Source organism: Myotis brandtii, unplaced genomic scaffold (genome assembly GCF_000412655.1).
Source record: "Myotis brandtii unplaced genomic scaffold, ASM41265v1 scaffold193, whole genome shotgun sequence".
Lineage (NCBI taxonomy): Eukaryota > Metazoa > Chordata > Mammalia > Chiroptera > Vespertilionidae > Myotis > Myotis brandtii.
In genome coordinates, this window is record NW_005357191.1 from 2,160,859 (window position 1) to 2,180,092 (window position 19,234).

The 19,234-nt window shown below is 41.8% G+C and overlaps 1 protein-coding gene across 1 annotated transcript; it reads right to left on the reverse strand.

The window, feature by feature from the left end:
• Positions 1–428: 428 nt before the first annotated feature.
• On the reverse strand, positions 429–17,704 carry ZFP62 (ZFP62 zinc finger protein). Its single transcript, XM_005864936.2, has 2 exons — positions 17,691–17,704; positions 429–4,292 (listed from the first exon to the last, which is right to left on the reverse strand). Exon 2 carries the CDS (start codon positions 4,177–4,179, stop codon positions 1,576–1,578), a length of 2,604 nt encoding a protein of 867 aa, XP_005864998.2. The 5' UTR covers positions 4,180–4,292; positions 17,691–17,704; the 3' UTR covers positions 429–1,575.
• Positions 17,705–19,234: the final 1,530 nt, after the last annotated feature.

Genomic DNA, 19,234 nt, shown 5'->3' on the forward strand with positions numbered 1-19,234 from the left:
CTGGCAAGAGATTCTTCTCTTGTAAAAGAGTGAATTTTGGAACCAGAGAGACCTGACAGGGAATTCAGCCTCTACAGACTGGACCCACCCAGACTATTCTTGGATAGGTTACTTAACACTCAGAAGATTCTCATGTCACCCTTTGAGTTACCTAGTTAACAGCTTTATACAAAGTTAATATTTTGTTAAATTTGATCAGTTCCTAACAGAACTGTTTGTGTGTTGACTACCATTAAGAGCTTGCCCATTCCCAGGAGTTATGATTCAGCACCAGTATGTGAGGTTCAATCCATGTTGCACTTCTCCTGGTGGAGGTACCACCTCACTTCTATTGAGACCTGAGCTGCTAGCCCTGGGGGATGAGCCCCTGCTGCCCTCCGAGGTTTGTATCTGGCATAACGTACCCCACAAAGATGTGACACAACGGCTTTCCCTGCATACTGCTCCATCTCAAGTCCAGGCACAGCCTGTTTACTTTTGAGGGATTTCTTTATTGGAGTTCCACCTTACCTTGCCACAATTATCAGTCTCTTCATGGCCAAGAGAGAGTAAGCCCTGAACAACATATTCATAATATTTTACAAAAGACAATACACACATGTAGTGCATAAAAGCTTTACAATAACAGCCCAACACAATCATTTTACAAGACTAAGAAGCATGAATTTCCTATGCCCTGATTATTGGTACTTAATTTTTTCATTTCTACAATAAAATGCTCTCCTTCTCAGCATTCCTATTCATAGGAATCCCTGAATCAATTCTTTTTGTGCAAATTCATAATGATGTGTCCTGTTAGTACCTGAATGTGCTGTATTTCTCTCCATGGCACAACCTTTTATTTGTAGGTTTTCACTCATTACACATTTATTATTCATTGAGGGGGTTTATTTGAATTTTAAAAAAACTTTCACCCACTCAACTAGTGTATCACATTATAATAGCATAATCCAATCAACCTGTCTTTTTTTTAACGAGGTTCTCTCTTATCTTACACTCTTTACTTTCCCCACAAAATTCAAATTTTATTTCAGAATTTGTCATCACCTCCTTCCCAAACCATTCAATTATATTCTTTTTATCCCATGATCACTATTAAATAAATTTATATTCCCTGAAGCCTATCTCTCCCTGAATTTGCCTGTTGGAGGACCTTCTTGGGATTTTTCCACTGACCAATCTATAATTGGGACTCAAAGCTATACCTGAATGTCCCACACTTAGATTCACAGAACTTACCTAAATATGAACTTTCTAATGGTGACTGTGTGACTTCTAATTGAAACCCTTTTCTCATTCATATGTTTCCTTGTCTTTCCAGAAATCTCTGCTTATTTTGAAGGTTTTATTTTAACATTCTATCATTTTGATAGGTTTTATGCCCATTATGAAACATAGGGCTCAACTACCTTGACATTGGAGGCTTCCTTGCTGGCTATGACTGAAGCATAGAAAAGATCATGGTTTTGTTTATACCATGTAAATTATAAGCCATGAACAAGGACCTCAGATATTCTTACATTCACAGGATTGTTCTTCCATTTGAGTTCTTTGAGACTCAGTAAGCTTTGCCTCCTACAGAGACAAGCTCATCCTGGTCCCATCCAGAACATTCCCACCCTCATGAGTTCTCTTTTGTGATGTGCCACTGTAACTTCCCACATTTGGCACATTTAAAGATTCCTCCCCTGTATGGATTCTTTTATGCTTGGTGAGATCTGATCTGATATTAAAAGCCTTCCCACACTCACTACACTTGAATGGCTTCTTCCCAGTGTGGATCCTTTTGTGTTGGTCAAGAACAGATCTATAATTAAAGGATTTGCCACACTCACAATTATAGGGCTGCTGCCCACGATGGATGCTTTTATGGTTGATAAGACTTGAGTGTGAGATGTAGGCCTTCCCACACTCATCACATCCATAGGGTTTCTCGCCTGTGTGGATCCTTTTATGCACTGTGAGGCCCGAGCTGTTCCGGAATGCCTTTCCACAACCATCACACACATAGGGCTTCTCCCCTGTGTGGATCCTCTTGTGTTGAGAAAGAAGTGAGCTGTAACTGAAAGATTTCCCACACTCGACACATTTGAAGGGTTTCTCCCCAAGATGAACTCTTTTATGGCTTATAAGAGTTCTGCTTGAGAAAAAAGCTTTTCCACATTCATCACATGTATAGGGTGTCTTGCCAGGGTGGGTACTTTTATGGTTAATAAGGCTTGAGTGTGAGATATAGGCTTTTCCACACACATCACATTCATAGGGTTTCTCCCCAGTATGAATTCTTTTATGCACCTTAAGGCTTGAGTTGTTTCTGAAGACCTTCTCACACCTGTCACATTCATAGGGTTTTTCTCTAGTGTGAACTCTTTTGTGTTGAGAAAGGAGTGAGGTGTAATTAAAAGATTTCTCACACACATCACATTTGTAGGGCTTCTCCCCAAGATGAATTTTCTTGTGGTTTATAAGGGTTCGGTATGTGATAAAGGCCTTTTCACACTCCTCACACTTATAGGGCTTTTCCCCAGGGTGTACACTTTTATGATTTATAAGGCTTGAGAGCGAGATGTAGGCTTTCCCACATTCTTCACATTTGTAAGGTCTCTCCCCAGTATGGATTCGTTTATGTACTTTAAGACCTGAATTATTTCTGAAGGCTTTTCCACACTCATCACACCCAAAAGGTTTCTCCCTCGTATGAATCCTTTTATGTTGTTCAAGGGCAGAGCTATAATTGAAAGATTTCTCACAATAGCTACATTTATAGGGCTTCTCCCCAAGATGGATTCCTTTGTGGTTTTTAAGGCTAGAACGTGAGATATAGGCTTTCCCACACACATCACACTTGTATGGTTTTTCCCCAGTGTGGAGCCTCCTGTGGACTTTGAGACCTGAATTGTTTCTGAAGGTTTTGCCACACACATCACATACATAAGGTCTCTCTCCAGTGTGAATAGTCTTATGTTGAAGAAGAAGTGAGTTATAGCTGAAAGATTTTCCACACTCCTTACATTCATGAGCTTTCTTCCCAGGGTGAATGCTTTTATGGACTGCAAGGCCTGAGCTATAGCTGAACGCTTTGCCACAGACATCACACTTGTAAGGTTTCTCTCCCGTGTGGATTCTTTTATGTACAATAAGGCCTGAGCTATTCCTGAAGGCCTTCCCACATTCATCACATTCATAAGGTTTTTCTCCAGTGTGGATGACTTTATGCTGAATGAGGAGAGAGCTATAATTAAATGATTTCTCACACTCATCACATTTGTAAGGTTTATCTCCAAAGTGGATGCTTTTATGGTTTAGGAGTGTTCTGCAAGTAATGAAGGCCTTCCCACACTCATCACATTCATAGGGCTTTTCACCTGTGTGGATCCTTTTGTGAACCCTAAGGCCAGAGCTATTACTAAAAGTTTTCCCACAGATATCGCATTCATAAGGCTTCTCCCCTGTGTGGATCCTTTTGTGGACTCTGAGACCAGAGCTGTTCCTGAAGGCTTTCCCACACTCGCCACATTCATAGGGCTTCTCCCCAGTGTGGATCCTCTTATGCTGGTCTAAAACAGAGCTATAGTTGAAAGATTTTCCACACTCATCACATTTACAGTTCTTCTCCCCAGAATGGGTGCTTTTATGGTTTATAAGGCTGGAATAGGACATGTAGGCTTTCCCACACTCCTCACACTTATACGGCTTCTCCCCAGTATGGATCCGCTTGTGGACTCGAAGGCTCGAACTGCTCCGGAAAGTCCCTCCACAGTCTTCGCACTCATAGCGTTTTTCCCCAGTGTGCATAATTTTATGTTGAATAAGGCGGGAATTATATTTGAAGAATTTCCCACACTCATCACATTTATGAGATTTCTTAAAAGCACTGGTTTCCTGCTTCAGATGGGGATGCGAATTTCCATTGATGTTCTCCACACATTTGCCTTGTTCACTGCTTCTCTGTTCTATAGGGATGGTCTGGTATGTAACGTGCTTTGAGCTCAGATGTAAGCTTTTCTCAGATGCCTTGTCTTTCTGTTCTGTCTTTATATTTGCTGTGTTCTTGGCTTTTCCAATCTTTTCCCTGATGCCACTTTTGTCTTCCATCATTCTTTTTCCCTCAGGCTTTTCCAATTGGTTCTCTACCTTGCTATCCCAATCACAAGTTTCACCAACCTTAGATTCCTGCATATGATCCTTGTGAAGACCTTCCACTTTTAGCCGCAGAGATTCTGCATTTCCGACATTTTCACACTTTTCAGTTGATTCCTCATCCTCAGTGCCTCTCGTCTTGAAATGTGACACTAAACCAAGAAAATGAAAATACTTATTCACTTTGTTTAGAAGAAACTGAAAGAATTACATCCAAATTCACTCATTCACTCAAGTGCTTTAACTGCTGGGATACAATAGTGGACATGCCAAAATTTCTGATGCTATAGGGCTAATGTTGAAATGCTAGAGCCATGTATTTTCAATAAAACAGAGAGCTTTTCTAGCATAGGAGTGGGGATGGTCCAGCCCATGGGCCACGTAAGTCCCAGAAATCATTTGGTCTGGCCCTCTCAAGGCATTAGGGGTGAGTTAATACAATGTTTGACTAAATATAGCAAGCTAATTTTGAAGTTGATAATTCTGTATGGCCCACAAATGATGTTATAAATATCCAAATGGTACTTGGCAGAAAAAAGGTTCCCCACCCCTGGTGAGGGTGAGTTAAAATGGGTTGAAATGATGTACAGAACCAGGGGCAACATTGATCGGTTTTTTAAAAATGACACCAAGTCATGGAAAAACAAACAGAGGGTAGAAGAAATCTCTAAAAAAGAGGAGACAGATTAATAAGACAAAAGTTAAAAAGATATAATCAGCAGAAGACAGGCAAAACTAAAGAAGAGGAGAAAGGTAAGTGGAAGTATTAGGGAGGTGGTTATAAAATCATGAGGATAGTCACGTTAGAGATGATACAGAAAACAAGCCTGTTGGTTTGGCCTCCTGGACTTCCCCTCCAAGGAAAACTCTGACCCTGTAAAATGGCTAGTTAGGGTAGCCAGGGAGGAACTCCACATGGAAGAGGACACTCTGGCCTGCCAGGCAAAAAGACTTTCACTCCTACTTTATGAAGAGGCTAAATACAGTCAGAGAATATCAAAAATCAAAAGCAAAAACACAAACCATTAGGCAAAGAAAATCATTCCGCCTGGGTTCAAATACCTAGCTGTGTGTCTTTGACAAAGTTATTTAACCTCTTTGTACCACAGCGTCCTTATTGGTGAATATTAAATGAGAACATATGTAAAGTGTTGAGAACAATGTCTGTCACTTGGTGAAGTGCCATATGCTATTATTACTTATTTTGATATTTATTTATTTATTTATTTATTTATTAATCACATATGAAAATGCTCTCTTCACTAAGCTATTTTGATATTTATTTGAGGTCAGGTCATTAGATCATATTTGGAACCTGAAGATAAAGCACAGGACTCAGGAAAGGTAAATTCCTTTCCAAAGTTTAGGAGCCAGACAGTGTAACTTTGTTCCTGTGACGGTACTCTACACATAGCTGGCACTCCATCAGTAGCCACCTACTGACAAACTGACGCCTGAGAAACACTTCTAAGTTCCTTATCCCCCAACCTTAGACAATTAAACATTTGTGATCAGACTTAGTTAAAATATGGATCTCTCCTCTTACTCTGGGTTGGGTATCAGACTCTCTTGGGTCAGTACTCTGGACTTCTGTCAGTCCTACTTAAGAAACTCTATATGTAAACATAAGGAGGAAGCAGAGGCAATAAAAGTGGACATGTATAAAGAATGACACTTATGATCCAACTTATGCTCATGTGACTGTAATGATGAACTCAATTAAAATTAACAGAAAAGGAAAAGAAGCTAGGAACTCAGAATATCATTAAAATAATTTAAAGAAAAAAACATCACTCAGCAGACAGTAAACCAAAGGTGGTTCAGCTGAGAAAGCTTCACAAAATGACACATGATATTAGGTAAAAAACCTTCAGAGGTTCCGGAGAAATGGTGGCACAGCCTAGTTCCTTGCTCCATTTCTTTATACTTTGGGCAGAACAGTCCATGTCACTGGGTGAGCAGTGAAATTCCAGAATCATCAGCACCAACATCTTTGAGCTGTGCTCTGAATCCTGCTTCCACATACATCAGGGACTCTGCTCTATCCATTCCTTTTGGCCTTTATGTTTCTACAGACATAAAACCAAATCCCCTAAAATAAACAAACAAAAATTGCTAGAGAAAAAACAGAAAAGGAAGAGCCCTCAGAGGAAGTAGCCATACTAGATATTAAGGTATACCACAGCCCTAGCCGGTTTGGCTCAGTGGATAGGGCGTCAGCCACGGATTGAAAGGTCCTGGGTTCAATTCTGGTCAAGGGCATGTACCTCGGTTGCAGGCTCGATCTCTGCCCCTGGTTGGGGCACATGCAGGAGGCAATCAATCAATGTGTCTTTCTCACTCCTTTGTTTTTCTCTCTCCCTCCCTCCTACTCTCTCTAAAAATCAATGGGAAAATAACCTCAGATGAGGATTAACGACAACAACAAATACCATAAGCAAAATCAAGAAATGAATGATGTGGAAGAAAACATTTACAACATACATCATACGTAAAGGCTAATACCCTTAACATATAAACTATTTTCAAAAGCTGAAGAAAAATAGACTAGAAATCCTACAGAAAAATGGGCAAAAGATCCAAACAATTTACCAAAAGAAATATTAAAATGGCCCTTAAATGTGTTTTTAATTTCACTCAATAGTAGAAGAATACAAATAATTAGACTAAAATACTAATTCTCCCATTAGATTGGCAAATATTCAAAAGTTTGACAATCTATTCAGTTGTGAGGCTGTGAGGGAAACAGGCACTCTTATACATTACTGGGAATACAAACTGGCATAACCTCTGTTGAGGGAAATTTGCCAATCTCAAACACAAGTATGTATGCATTTACACTTCAATCCAAAAATCCCATATAGGAATTTATAGTGAAGATACACTTCCAACAATACAAAAGTATATATGCATAGACTTATTCATTGTAGGATTATTTGTAACTACAAAATATGGAAAACTACCTACATGTCCACACACAGAAGAATGGTTAAATAAGCTATGGTGCAAATACAAAACGGAGTACTAGAAAATAAGGAATAGCTTTATAATTGACCTATAAGGAGCAATTTCAAGGATATATTGTATAGTGATGTTACAGGGTTCCAGGGCAGGAGGAATAGGGAAACTGAGACAGGTAGAGTAAAACAAGACCAAATGGTGTGAGCAATTTGCAGCCAGCTTGTAAATAATAAGCCATTATCTTCCCCAGCCAAGGACACTTGAAGGCAAATGGTTAAAAACCTCCCTAATGAGAGAATGCAGAAAGGGAGGGGCAAAGGGGAAGGGGAAAAAAGAGGCTATTTTACTCCCAAAACAGAAAAGCCAGCAGTCTTAGGCTTGGCAAGATAAAGTTGCCAGGTGCTTCTCATGAATTCTGGGAAGGCCACAACAGAGTAAAAAGGGACCTTGAGAATTACTCTGCACCAAAATATTCAGCAGAAGAAATTTGAGACATATAGACAGGAGGCTATGTAACACCTTGGACCCCACCCAACTCGCTCTTCAATGAGCTGAGAGCCCGTCTGCACTTCATGAGCCAGATGAATAGGTTTGCTGGCTTTGCTTCTTAATAAAGGTGCATGCTTTAATAAACTGGCTTTTCACAATGCAACGATCTCTTGTATAAATTCACTTATATGAGAAAAGGATCAAAGTTGGGGACAGCCTTCTCCCACTGATTGAAGGGGCTGTCTGGTGATAACTCTAATGTCAGTGAGAGGTGCCTCTAACAGTAAAAAAGCATATATGTCAACGTTTTGTTTTAGAAAAATAAGAAAACAAGCACGTATCTGTTGGTTTGTTGTTGTTTTTTTACAATAATGAGAATAGCCAGAAAACAATAAAGCCCATTACACCTCTAAGGGGTGGGGAGGGTGGAATAGAGCAGAAGGGATAGGGGAGAAAAACACTCTATACACAGCTTTTTGTATAGTTTTTATTTAAATTTTTTAAATTTATTTATTTATTTATCTATTTATTTATTTATTTTTGGTTAATTCTCACCTGAGGATATTTTCCTATTGATTTTTAGAGAGAGTGGAAGGGAGAGGGAGAGACAGAGAGAATTATCAATGTGAGAGAAACACATTGATTGGCTGCCTCCACATGCACTCCCCGACTGAGGATTGAGCCTGCACCCGAGGTAACGTGCCCTTGACCGGAATAGAACCCAGGACCCTTCAGTCTGTGAGCCAATGCTCTACCCATTGAGCCAAACCAGCTAGGGCAATTTCAACTTCAGACTTGTTAAACTGAAGGAATTCTAATGCTTCTTATAGGTAGGACACCCAGAAAATGACTGATTTAATTACATTAATTTTTGCCACCCATCATCCTAATTGGGGATTTGTCCAGGCTCTCTTGAATATCTTGCAAACAGCAGATGAAAGATTAGTAATAGGTAAGGCTACAGAGGAAGCCTACTGACTGCATCAGAAGAACCCAAATGGGACTCCAAACCCAGCAGGGACCAAGCCTCACTGAGCCAGATTGGGACCAAATAATAGAGGCCTGGTACATTTGGAGCATTGGAAAAGATGCATACTAGAAGGTTTGAGAAAGGTTTGAATATTATACAGGATGTACAGCAAAAGCCTAGTGAGGACCTCCCTGAGTTTTTAGAGAGGATCTATCAGGCTTCCTGGAAGTACAGGGATGTAAATCCCCAGGATGCTGAAAACTCACAAATGGTTAACATCACCTTTATTGGACAGAACGCCCTGGACGTTAGGAGAAAGCTTCAGCGGATAGATGGAGTTCTAGGAATGAATCTGTCACAATTGGTGGATATAGCCTTTACGGCATTCCATGGAAGAGAAGCTAAAAATCAAAAGCAAGTGATGGTTTTCCTAGAAACTGTCCAGGGAAATCAGAAAAGAAATCAGTGGCAGGGAGCAAGGAAAGTAGACCACTGGGCTCCAACCAATGCGCTTATGGTAGGGAAGGACATTGGAAAAAGGACTATCCCAAGAAAGAAGAAAAGAATGCTCCTAGAAAGGGAAAGGGGAATGATCCCCAATGCATGATGGTTGCGTGCAAAAGAGACTCAGATGAGGAATGAGGCGGCCCAGGAGCTCCTTTAGATACCTCCCCATCTATACAAATAATAGGGTAATATGCAAATGGTCGGGACACCCTCACGCATAACAACTGATCAGCTGGAGGCTGCGTGTACAGCAGGCGTAGGTGGGCGGGGACTTGCAACGTTAGGGATGGGGCGGGGCCGCGGCAGAGGCCTCCAGGCGCCTGCGCCAGGGGTCCGCAGGTCTCCCCCCGGCTCCGGCCTACCTCTTTGGGGCAATCCAAAGGACCCCGGATGGGTGGGCAGGGTCTACCTCTTTGGGGCAATGGATTGCGGGACTCCTGCACTGTGACAGGGCACATGACAGGTTGGGGGACCTCCCCACCAAGTGCACAAATTTTGTGCACCAGACCACTAGTCCAGTGATGGCGAACCTATGACACGCATGTCAGAGGTGACACGCGAACTCATTTGGTTGATTTTCTTTGTTAAATGACATTTAAATATATAAAATAAAAATCAAAAATAAATAAGTCTTTGTTTTACTATGGTTGCAAATATCAAAAAATTTTTATATGTGACACGGCACCAGAGTTAAGTTAGGGTTTTTCAAAATGCTGACACGCCGAGCTCAAAAGGTTCGCCATCACTGCACTAGTCTATTATAATTTCCCCACAGGAGCTCTGGCTACAATTGACAGTGGGGAACGAATTAATTGACTTTCTCCTAGACATGGGGCAACTTAGTTTTAAATTCTAAACTAACAAAAAAAGTTCAGCTACCACTGCAGTTACTGGGGTTATGGGAAAGCTACAACAGCAGACCTTCCTTAAGCCTCTTGAATGTCAACTTGGAGATTTGAAGTTCTAAGGAGATGCTCAAAAAAAAATGATGGGGGCATATCATAGACCACAAGAGCCAGCTTGAATACCCAATTCAGGGTAATTAAGTACAGGAATGAATTATAAGCCATTAATTTAAGTGATCCTCCCAAAAAATATCATACCCATTCTAATAGTTATTAGAATATTACTGACTATATTCCCCTTGCTGCACATTACCCACCCATAAGTACACTATAACTACCAATTTCTACCTCTAAATCCCCTCACCTTTTTCACCCATCCTCCCAACCCCCCTCCCATCTGGCAACTGTCAAAATGTTCTATCTTTGAGTGTTTCTGTTCTGCTTGTTCATTTATTTTTATTTTAGATTCAATTGTTTGATAGATATGAATTTATTGCCATTTTATTGTTCATATTTTTCATCTCTTTTCTTCTGCTATTTACAGAAGACCCTTTAACATTTCATATAATACTGGTTTGGTGGTAATGAACTCCTTTAGCTTTTTCTTATCTGGAAAGGTCTTTATCTGACCTTCCACTCTAAATGACAGCTTTGCTGGGTAGAGTAATCTTGGTTGTAGGTCACTGCTTTTCATCACTTTGAATATTTCTTGCCACTCTCTCCTAGCTTGCAATGTTTCCATTGAGAAATTGGTTGACAGTATTATGAGCATTCCCTTGTAGGTAACTAACTGCTTTTCTCCTGCTGCTTTTAAGATTCTTTGTCTTTAACTTTTGGCACTTTAATTATAATGTGTCGCCCTGGCCGGTTTGGCTCAGTGGATAGAGCGTCAGCCTGTGGACTGAGGGGTCCCGGTTTTGATTCCAGTCAAGGGCATGTACCTTGGTTGTGGGCACATCCCCAGTGGGGGGTGTGCAGGAGGCAGCTGATCAATGTTTCTCTCTCATCGATGTTTCTAACTCTCTAATAAATTATGATGTGTCTTGGTGTGGGCCTCTTTGGATTCCTCTTGTTTAGAATTCTCTGTGCTTCCTAGACTTGTATGTCTGTTTCTTTCACCAGTAAGGAAGTTTAGGCGTTATTTTTTCAAATAAGTTTTCTATTTCTTGCTCCCTCTCTTCTTCTGACACACCCACAATGCAAATGTTCATACACTTGAAGTTGTCCCAGAGGCTCCTTACACTATTTTCATAACTTTGGATTCTTTTTTCTTTTTGCTCTTCTCATTGGGTCTTTTTTGCTTCTTCATATTCCAAATCGCTTATTTGATTCTCAGCATCCTCTACTCTACAGTTGATTCCCTGTAAATTATTCTTCAGTTTGCAGGCCGACACTCTAGCCACTGAGCCAAACTGGCTAGAGCTCCTATAAATTATGCATTTCAGTTAGTGTATCCTTAATTTCTGACAGGTCCTTTTTTTATATTGTTGATGATGTAAGTTCCTTGAGCATCCTTTTAATCATTGAACTCTGTATCTAGTAGTTTGCTTCCTTCCATTTCAATTACTTCTTTTTCTGGAGATTTCTCCTGTTCTTTCATTTGTGACATGTTTGTCTCTACTTTTTGACTGCTTCCCTGTGTTTGTTTCTATGTATTAGGTAGAGCTGCTATGTCTTTCAGACTTGGTAGAGTGGCCTTGTGTAGCAGGTGTCCTGTAGGGCCCAGTGGCTCAGCCTCCCATTACTTGAGCTGGGCACTCCAGGTGCACCCATGTGGGTTCTTTGCACTGTCCTGTTGTAGTTGAGTCTTGACTGTTGTAGGCATCACTGGGAGGAACTGACCTCTAGGCCAGTGGTTCTCAACCTTCTGGCCCATTAAATACAGTTCCTCATGTTGTGACCCAACCATAAAATTATTTTCGTTGCTATTTCATAACTGTAATGTTGCTACTGTTATGAATCGTAATGTAAATATCTGATATGCGGGATGGTCTTAGGCGACCCCTGTGAAAGGGTCGTTCGACGGCCAAAGGGGTCACGACCCACAGGTTGAGAACCACTGCTCTAGGCTAATCAGCTGTGAGGAACAGCTACAACCACAACAGAAACACTGTTGTGCAGGACCCAACCCTATGGAGCAGGAATTGTTTCAGTGGGATTTTGGTGCTCACTGAGTACACCCCTTGCATGTGTCACTCATGGAGGTAGTAGGTTTGTAATCTGGTGTGGTCTGAAGCTGACCACCATGTGCACTGGTTCTGGAGCCTCCCAGGAGGTACAAAGTCAGCTTCTACCTGTGCCCTGCCTGGGATCTTCCAGCACAAACTACAGAGGAATCTGTAAATGGCTGCTTCTTGTGTTGGGCTTAGAGGTGTCCAAGAGAGGCCATACTGTGAACCAAGGCAGGCTGCCACTAATGCCACTAATGCCAGGCCTGGGGCCACTTATCAAGAGGTATGGGGCATGCTGAGGCCAGCTGCTGCTTGTTTGAGAGATTTTAAGAAAGTCTGAAGCATGAGCCAAGACACATCATTCCTATGGAAAAACCACTGGAAACAGCTTAGGTGGGGTCTCAGGGAATCACTAGGGCAGGGGGTACAGTGTGAGCCAGATTGATGGAGACTCAGATATGGTGTCTGCCTGTTGACTTTGTGTCAGCAAAGGAACAATGGCCTCTCCCAGTACTTCTGTCTGGGAGTAAGCTGTGGCTCTTCCACAAAATACCGACTTCTGTGCATGGGCCACGAAGTTTCAATCGCATTGTACGTGTGCGTCCGCACGTGGTATTTTGTGGAAGAGCCACACTTAACGGGGCAAAGAGCCACATGTGGCTCTCGAGCCGCAGTGTGCTGACCACTGCCTTATCTAATCAATCTGATTTCTTCTACTCAGACCACCCTGCATTAGCTTCTTTCAAATCAGGCGCCAACTCCCCAGCCTGCTGTTCCTGGCCCCATTCCATCTCCAACCGTTCCTCTCCTGGCTTTACACTCTTTCCTGGGCAGCTCCATGCATAAACATGGCTCCTATCACTTCTACAAGCTATCTCACAGAGCCTTATCTCTGGCCCAGAACCCCTCTTCAATTACAGACCCTCATATCCATTCCTGTCCTCCCCAGAGTTACCTAAACCAAAAGGGCTCTTCTCTTTCTCTCATCCCTATACAGTTCTCAAGTCCCTATGCCCAACTTCATTCCCACTGCTGAGGCCTTAGTTTAGGCCCTCCTAAATTCCTTCTGAACTTCTGCTGTAGTCTCCCTACCTTCATTCTTACCCCCATCCAATTCTTCCTCCAACAGCTGTCAAGAGTTTTTAAAAGTGCACACCTGGTCATTCCCCAACGCCAAGCTTCTCAAGCTACTTAGTGTGCACTTGAAGCCTTCTGCGGAGTGACTTGCCTGACACTAAATGGGCCATGCGAACGAATCCCTCTCTGCTACTGCACTCACTGGCCCTCGGCCCTGATGGACCCTTTCCCTTGACTCTCTTACAGATTCTTTTTTTTTTTTAACTTACAAGGCACCATTTTTATTTATTTATTTATTTTATTGATTTATATTTTATTGATTTTTTTACAGAGAGGAAGGGAGAGGGATAGAGAGTTAGAAACATCGATGAGAGAGAAACATCGATCAGCTGCCTCCTGCACACTTCCCACTGGGTATGTGCCCGCAACCAAGGTACATGCCCTTGACTGGAATCGAACCTGGGACCCCTCAGTCCGTAGGCCGATACTCTATCCACTGAGCCAAACCGGTTAGGGCTACAGATTAATTCTTAATCCCCTCCATGTCCTCTGGGATTCTCTATTTAATTTACTGCTGACTAGCTGGTGTACATGATCACAAATACCTCACTGCTTACCCCTCAGAAATAATCCAGCATTCTCCTTGTCCCAGTTCTATTTAACCTCCTCTGTTTGGGTGGGGACACAGTGTTCCATTACCCAACATCGTTCACCCAATCCTCTTGACTGAAATCAAAACACATCAATATAAAAGTACATCTTCACTGGAAAGAGATGGTTTGCAATGAGATTCATATTTATCAATACTGAGACTAAGAAAAGGTACAAAACACAGGCAGAAAAGCACCAAGACATATAAAACTAGCACTAAAGTAAATGCTGACACTATGGCTTGAATTTCTGTGCCCTCCCCCCCCATAAAAAATTCCAATGTTAAAACCCTAATCCCCAAAGATGAAGGCATTAAGAAGGAACCCTGTGGGAGATTCTTAGGACATGAGGATGGAGCCCTCATGAATGGGATTAGTGTTCTTACAAGAGACCCTACAGAGATCCCTTGGTGCCCTGATCCTGGGCCTCCCAACCTCCAGAACTGTGAGAAATAAATGTCTGTTGTTTATAAGGCACCAAATCCACAGTACTTTTTAAAATATATTTTTATTGATTTCAGAAAGGAAAGGAGAGGGAGAGATAGAAACATCAATGATGGGAGAGAATCATTGATCGGCTACCTCCTACATGCCCCCTATTGGGGATTGAGCCCACAACCTGGGCATGTGCCCTTGACCAGAATCAAACCTGGGACCCTTCAGTCTGATGCGGCCAATACTCTATCCACTGAGCAAAACCTGCTAGGGCAAATACATGGTATTTTATTATAGCTAAGGACTAAGCTGTTAAAATTGCAAAGGCAATGAAGAGAATTTAATAAACTATTATTCTTGTACACAATACTAAAGATGTAACCTAATATGTTATCTCTTGAGACTGAGTGTTGCCCAAGGAACTTAGATAATGATCTATGTCCTGCTTTTCCCTAGGCATTGGGCTAGTCCTGGGGACTCAAAGATGGATAAGACAAGGCCCTGTCATCAAGGAGCTTGCAGACTAGGTGAGTTTAGCAGAAAAATAACTAACACATGATAAAAATGGCAGAGGCATACACAGAGCAGATGAGGGAGGAGGCAGAAGGGATGGAACTGCTTAAAGGACTAGGAAGAGCTTCAGGAAAGAATAGTTCCAGCAAAGGGAAAAGTTAGAATAAAGGATGTGGTGTTTACCACCCTCAGGCATCCGGAACAGAGGGCACAGGCACAAATAGGTAAGTGGGCAAAAACAAGGGCTGCCCCACGGTCTGCCCATCATACTAAGGAGTCCAGACTCAATCCTGAGGAGTTTAAGGCAAAGAAGTAGCAAACTCAGATATGCATGCTGGACAATCACTTACTCCATTAAATCAGGAGTTGGTAAACTTTTCCATAAAGGACCTGATAGAAAATATTGTAGATTTTGTGGGCCACATTTGATTCTGTCATGTATTTATATATTTATTTATTCATTTAATCCTCACACCTGAGGATATTTTTTCCATTGCTTTTCAGAGAGAGTGGGAGGGAGGGTGGGAGGAAGAGTGAGAGAAACATGGATGAGATAGATATATCAATTGGTTGCCTCCTGCTTGCGCCTCGACTGGGGCTGGGGACGAACCTGCAACCCAGGTACATGCCCTTGACCAGGAATCAAACCCATGACACTTTGGTGTGCGGGCCAACTTTCTAATCACTGAGCCACACTGGCCAGGGATGTCATTTATTTTTTTATTTGCTTATTAATATCCCTTTTTTTAAAAAAAAATATATATATTTTATTGATTTTAAAGAGGAAGGGAGAGGGAGAGAGAGAGAGAAAGAAACATCAATGAGAATTGTTGATCGGCTGCCTCCTGCACGCCCCCTACTGGGGATCAAGCCCACAACCCGGGCATGTGCCCTTGACCAGAATCAAACCCGCCACTCTTCAGTCTGCAGGCCGATGCTCTATTCACTGAGCCAAACCAGCTAGGGCTTAATATCCCTTTAAAAATGTAAAAATCATCCTTAGCTTGCAGGCCATATAAAAACAAACCACAGGCACAGCAGTTTGACAACCTGTAAGGAATCAGAGTTAATTTAAGATGGTGTGATAATGGCATTTTGGTTGTTTAAAATGTCTCTCTCTCTCTCTCTCTTTTTTTTTTTTTTTTTTTTTTGGTAGACTGAAGCATGCTAGGGTAAAATGGTATTATGTCTATAAATTCCTTTAAAATATTTCAATAAATCAAAAATAAAAAGAGAAAGATGAAACAAATGTAGCAGAATCCTGACAACTGTTGCATCTGAGCTATGAGTATATGCAGCTCATTGTACTATTTTACCATCCTGCATGTCTAAATTTTTTCATAATAAAAAAAATTAAGAGATCACTCATACTAGCTGCAGTGGGAGAATGGAGTGAGAGACAGAGAACTGAGTCCTAATGTCTGAGAGATTATAACCCAACCAAGATAACTGATGTGGTCTCACCATCCCAGAATTGCTACAACCCACTAACTGAAAACTTTTAGACAGTGGTTTAAGAGTCATAATTACATATCAATCATGTCAGATTTTCCCCACACATTTATAGTAAAAAGTATATTTTATATATTATTTAAGAAACTAAACCAGCAAAACTTAACTTTATATTTAAATGGAAAAACTTTAGAGATATTCATGAATATCTTTCTCATTCAAATTGTAACTGCTACTAAAACTGTTTTTCCATAAAAATTTTTTGAGCAAGGTACCATGAAGCATGAAAAGCTTTTTCAAATAAGAACTCCAAGTTCAAGGTACAATGAAATAAAGATGTAGTACTACATCTTCACATGATGATTTATTTATGTGTGTGTGTGTGTATGTGTGTGTGTGTATATATATGTGTGTATACATGTATACACACATATATATATACATATGTATACGTGTGTGTGTACATGCAAGTATTTGGGTATTTATTTTTATTCATGCCTTACCTTGTTAAAAAAATAAAATTTAGGAAGCTTACCAAAATAAATACAACAACATATAAACTGGGGGTGGGGGGGGGAGACAACTGATGTGGTTGCTGAGTCATGAGACCCCCATGACACAAAAAAAGAATCATTCCAAAAGCACAAGTCTTGCATATGAAGAGCCAGAAAAGTTTTAATTTCTTGAAAAAGTTCTCAAGGCTGGATTGAAAATTCCTCTCTAACCACTTCTCAACAGGGAGCATGGCCCAATAGCCTGGTTACGTAAGTCAAAAGTGTCAGCCACAGAAAGCCATCTACTCCTTCCAAGTGACACATGACCCAAGACCTCTGGGCACCTCTGTACTTGTTCATTCATTTCTACCACCAATGCCTAGAGAAGCTCGTGCAGACAGTATGAACCTGCCCTAAATTCTTGCCATCCCTGCCCCAGAGAGTCAGGAGCCACTTCTCAAGAGCCGCCCTAGACAACTCACCAGAGAGCAACTATGGCTCCCTCTGGTGTAAACTGCTGCCTATTAACCACTTCCTGCAGCAAGCTACAGGTGCAACACGCCAGCAGCTAATCTGATTTCCACAGTACCAACCATATTTCCCAGGTCAATCTACCATCAAGTGTCACATCTGGATTCTGTATCTTAGGTAGTGTATTTTGACTTGGAGATGAGCAAGCCAGCTCTTCTTTCTTCATAAAGAGAAAACCCGAGGGAATGTGAGTACAAAATGTATACCCAGAAGAGAATACTTAGGAAGTGGGAGAATTGGATAAATAAAACCTGGGACTAAGGAGTGAGCGAGAAGTGATATGCAGAGGGTAAGAGAACAATATAGTTTGTGCTTTAGTTATTACTGCATTTGTAGTTTATGAATATCAGAACAGTAAATGGTTAACATGAGTTGGTTCTATTACTTAAAAGTGGACATAAGGATTCAAGACAATTTTTCCTCAAAGTAAAACATGAAATAGAACATTCTCATACCTGGTAGTGGAGAAGAAATCTAGTCATTCTTGGGAATAAGTTAAGCAAAGGAGGTTCTGAAAGAGAGGCTGAGAGATTTTATGAAGCTAAGAGAGCAAAGACTTGACCTGAAGAGAGTCATTTACAGAATTAGTTTATTAGGCTACTGTCAGACTAACCTCATAAACACAAGTCTAGGAGGGAAAAACTGCTTGGTTGTTGTTGTTTTTTAAACACTACATGTGCTATAACAATGATTTGGTGTACTTAACAATCTACCAATAACTGGCTTAACTGATGGAAAACAAAAATTATTTTATGATTGCTTAATCACTTCTTTAAAAACCCTCGATCAGATATGCCATAGTATGTCACTGAATGCGCCATTATGAGGCAACAAAACTCGGGGGGGGGGGGGGGGGGGGGGCGCCAATGTCCCTGACTAGATCCAAAAAATTATAGAACATCCAAAACATCCAAAGGATAGCTAATCCAATACCACAGCACTACAGCACTGTAAAATAAATAAATAAATAGATAGATAGATAGATAGATAGATAGATAGATATTGGCTCAATGGATAGAGTGTCGGCCTGCGGACTGAAGGGTCTCAGGTTCGATTCCAGTCAAGAGCATGTACCTTGATTGTGGGCACATCCCCAGTGGGGGGTGTGCAGGAGGCGGCTGATCCATGTTTCTCTCTCATCGATGTTTCTCTCTATCCCTCTCCCTTCCTCTCTGTAAAAAATCAATAAAATATATTTAAATTAGAAAAAGCTCTTTGTGTTCTGATGATCTCTAAGATAGATTAAGTGGACGAAGGGGCAGAACTTTTAAGGGCGACCTTCCACCTGTGGAAAGAAAGGGGAACTACCTACATGCACGTTTGCAGGTATCTGCACAAAGAAATCCTAGAAGGATACATTCAAATAAATTAAATGCGACTATTTAATGAGGTTGGGCCTAGGAAAATGGCTGCACGGGAGGAAACCTTTTCGCTGATAACTTTTTATATCTAAAATATATGAACCATATGGATATACTACATATTTAAACATTAAAAAACACCCACAAACCCTTGTGCTTTCAAAAAGAAAACACGCCTACTGGCCGGCTAGTCCGAACATCTCAAAGCCGCACCCCCAGCCTGGCACCCCTGCACTTTCCCTCCTCGCCGCGGGGTCCCCTTGCCCTTCTCCAAGTCCACTCCTCGTGGGCGGAGCCCGCGAGACAGGCCCCGCCCCTGGGCACCCCCGTCTGCATGCAGGTGGCGCTCCCCCAGGAGGAGGGAAGGGAGCTCGACCTGCCCTGAACCAAGAGCCTCAACATCGTGCCTCCATCCAAGGAAAAAGTGTGTGTGGGGGCGCGCATCTGACGGCCCCAGGGGCCCCTCGCAGACTCGCATTCACTCTCCAGTCCCCCGGCCAAACCTAACCGCCAGGGGACACAAGCGGGGGGGAGGGGGGACGGAAGGGGAGCGCTAATTTCCACGGCTCCCCTCCCGCCGAGAGCAGGGAAGACTTGAGAAACACGAGAGCGGGGCGTTTCTCTGGCCGCGGGGCAGC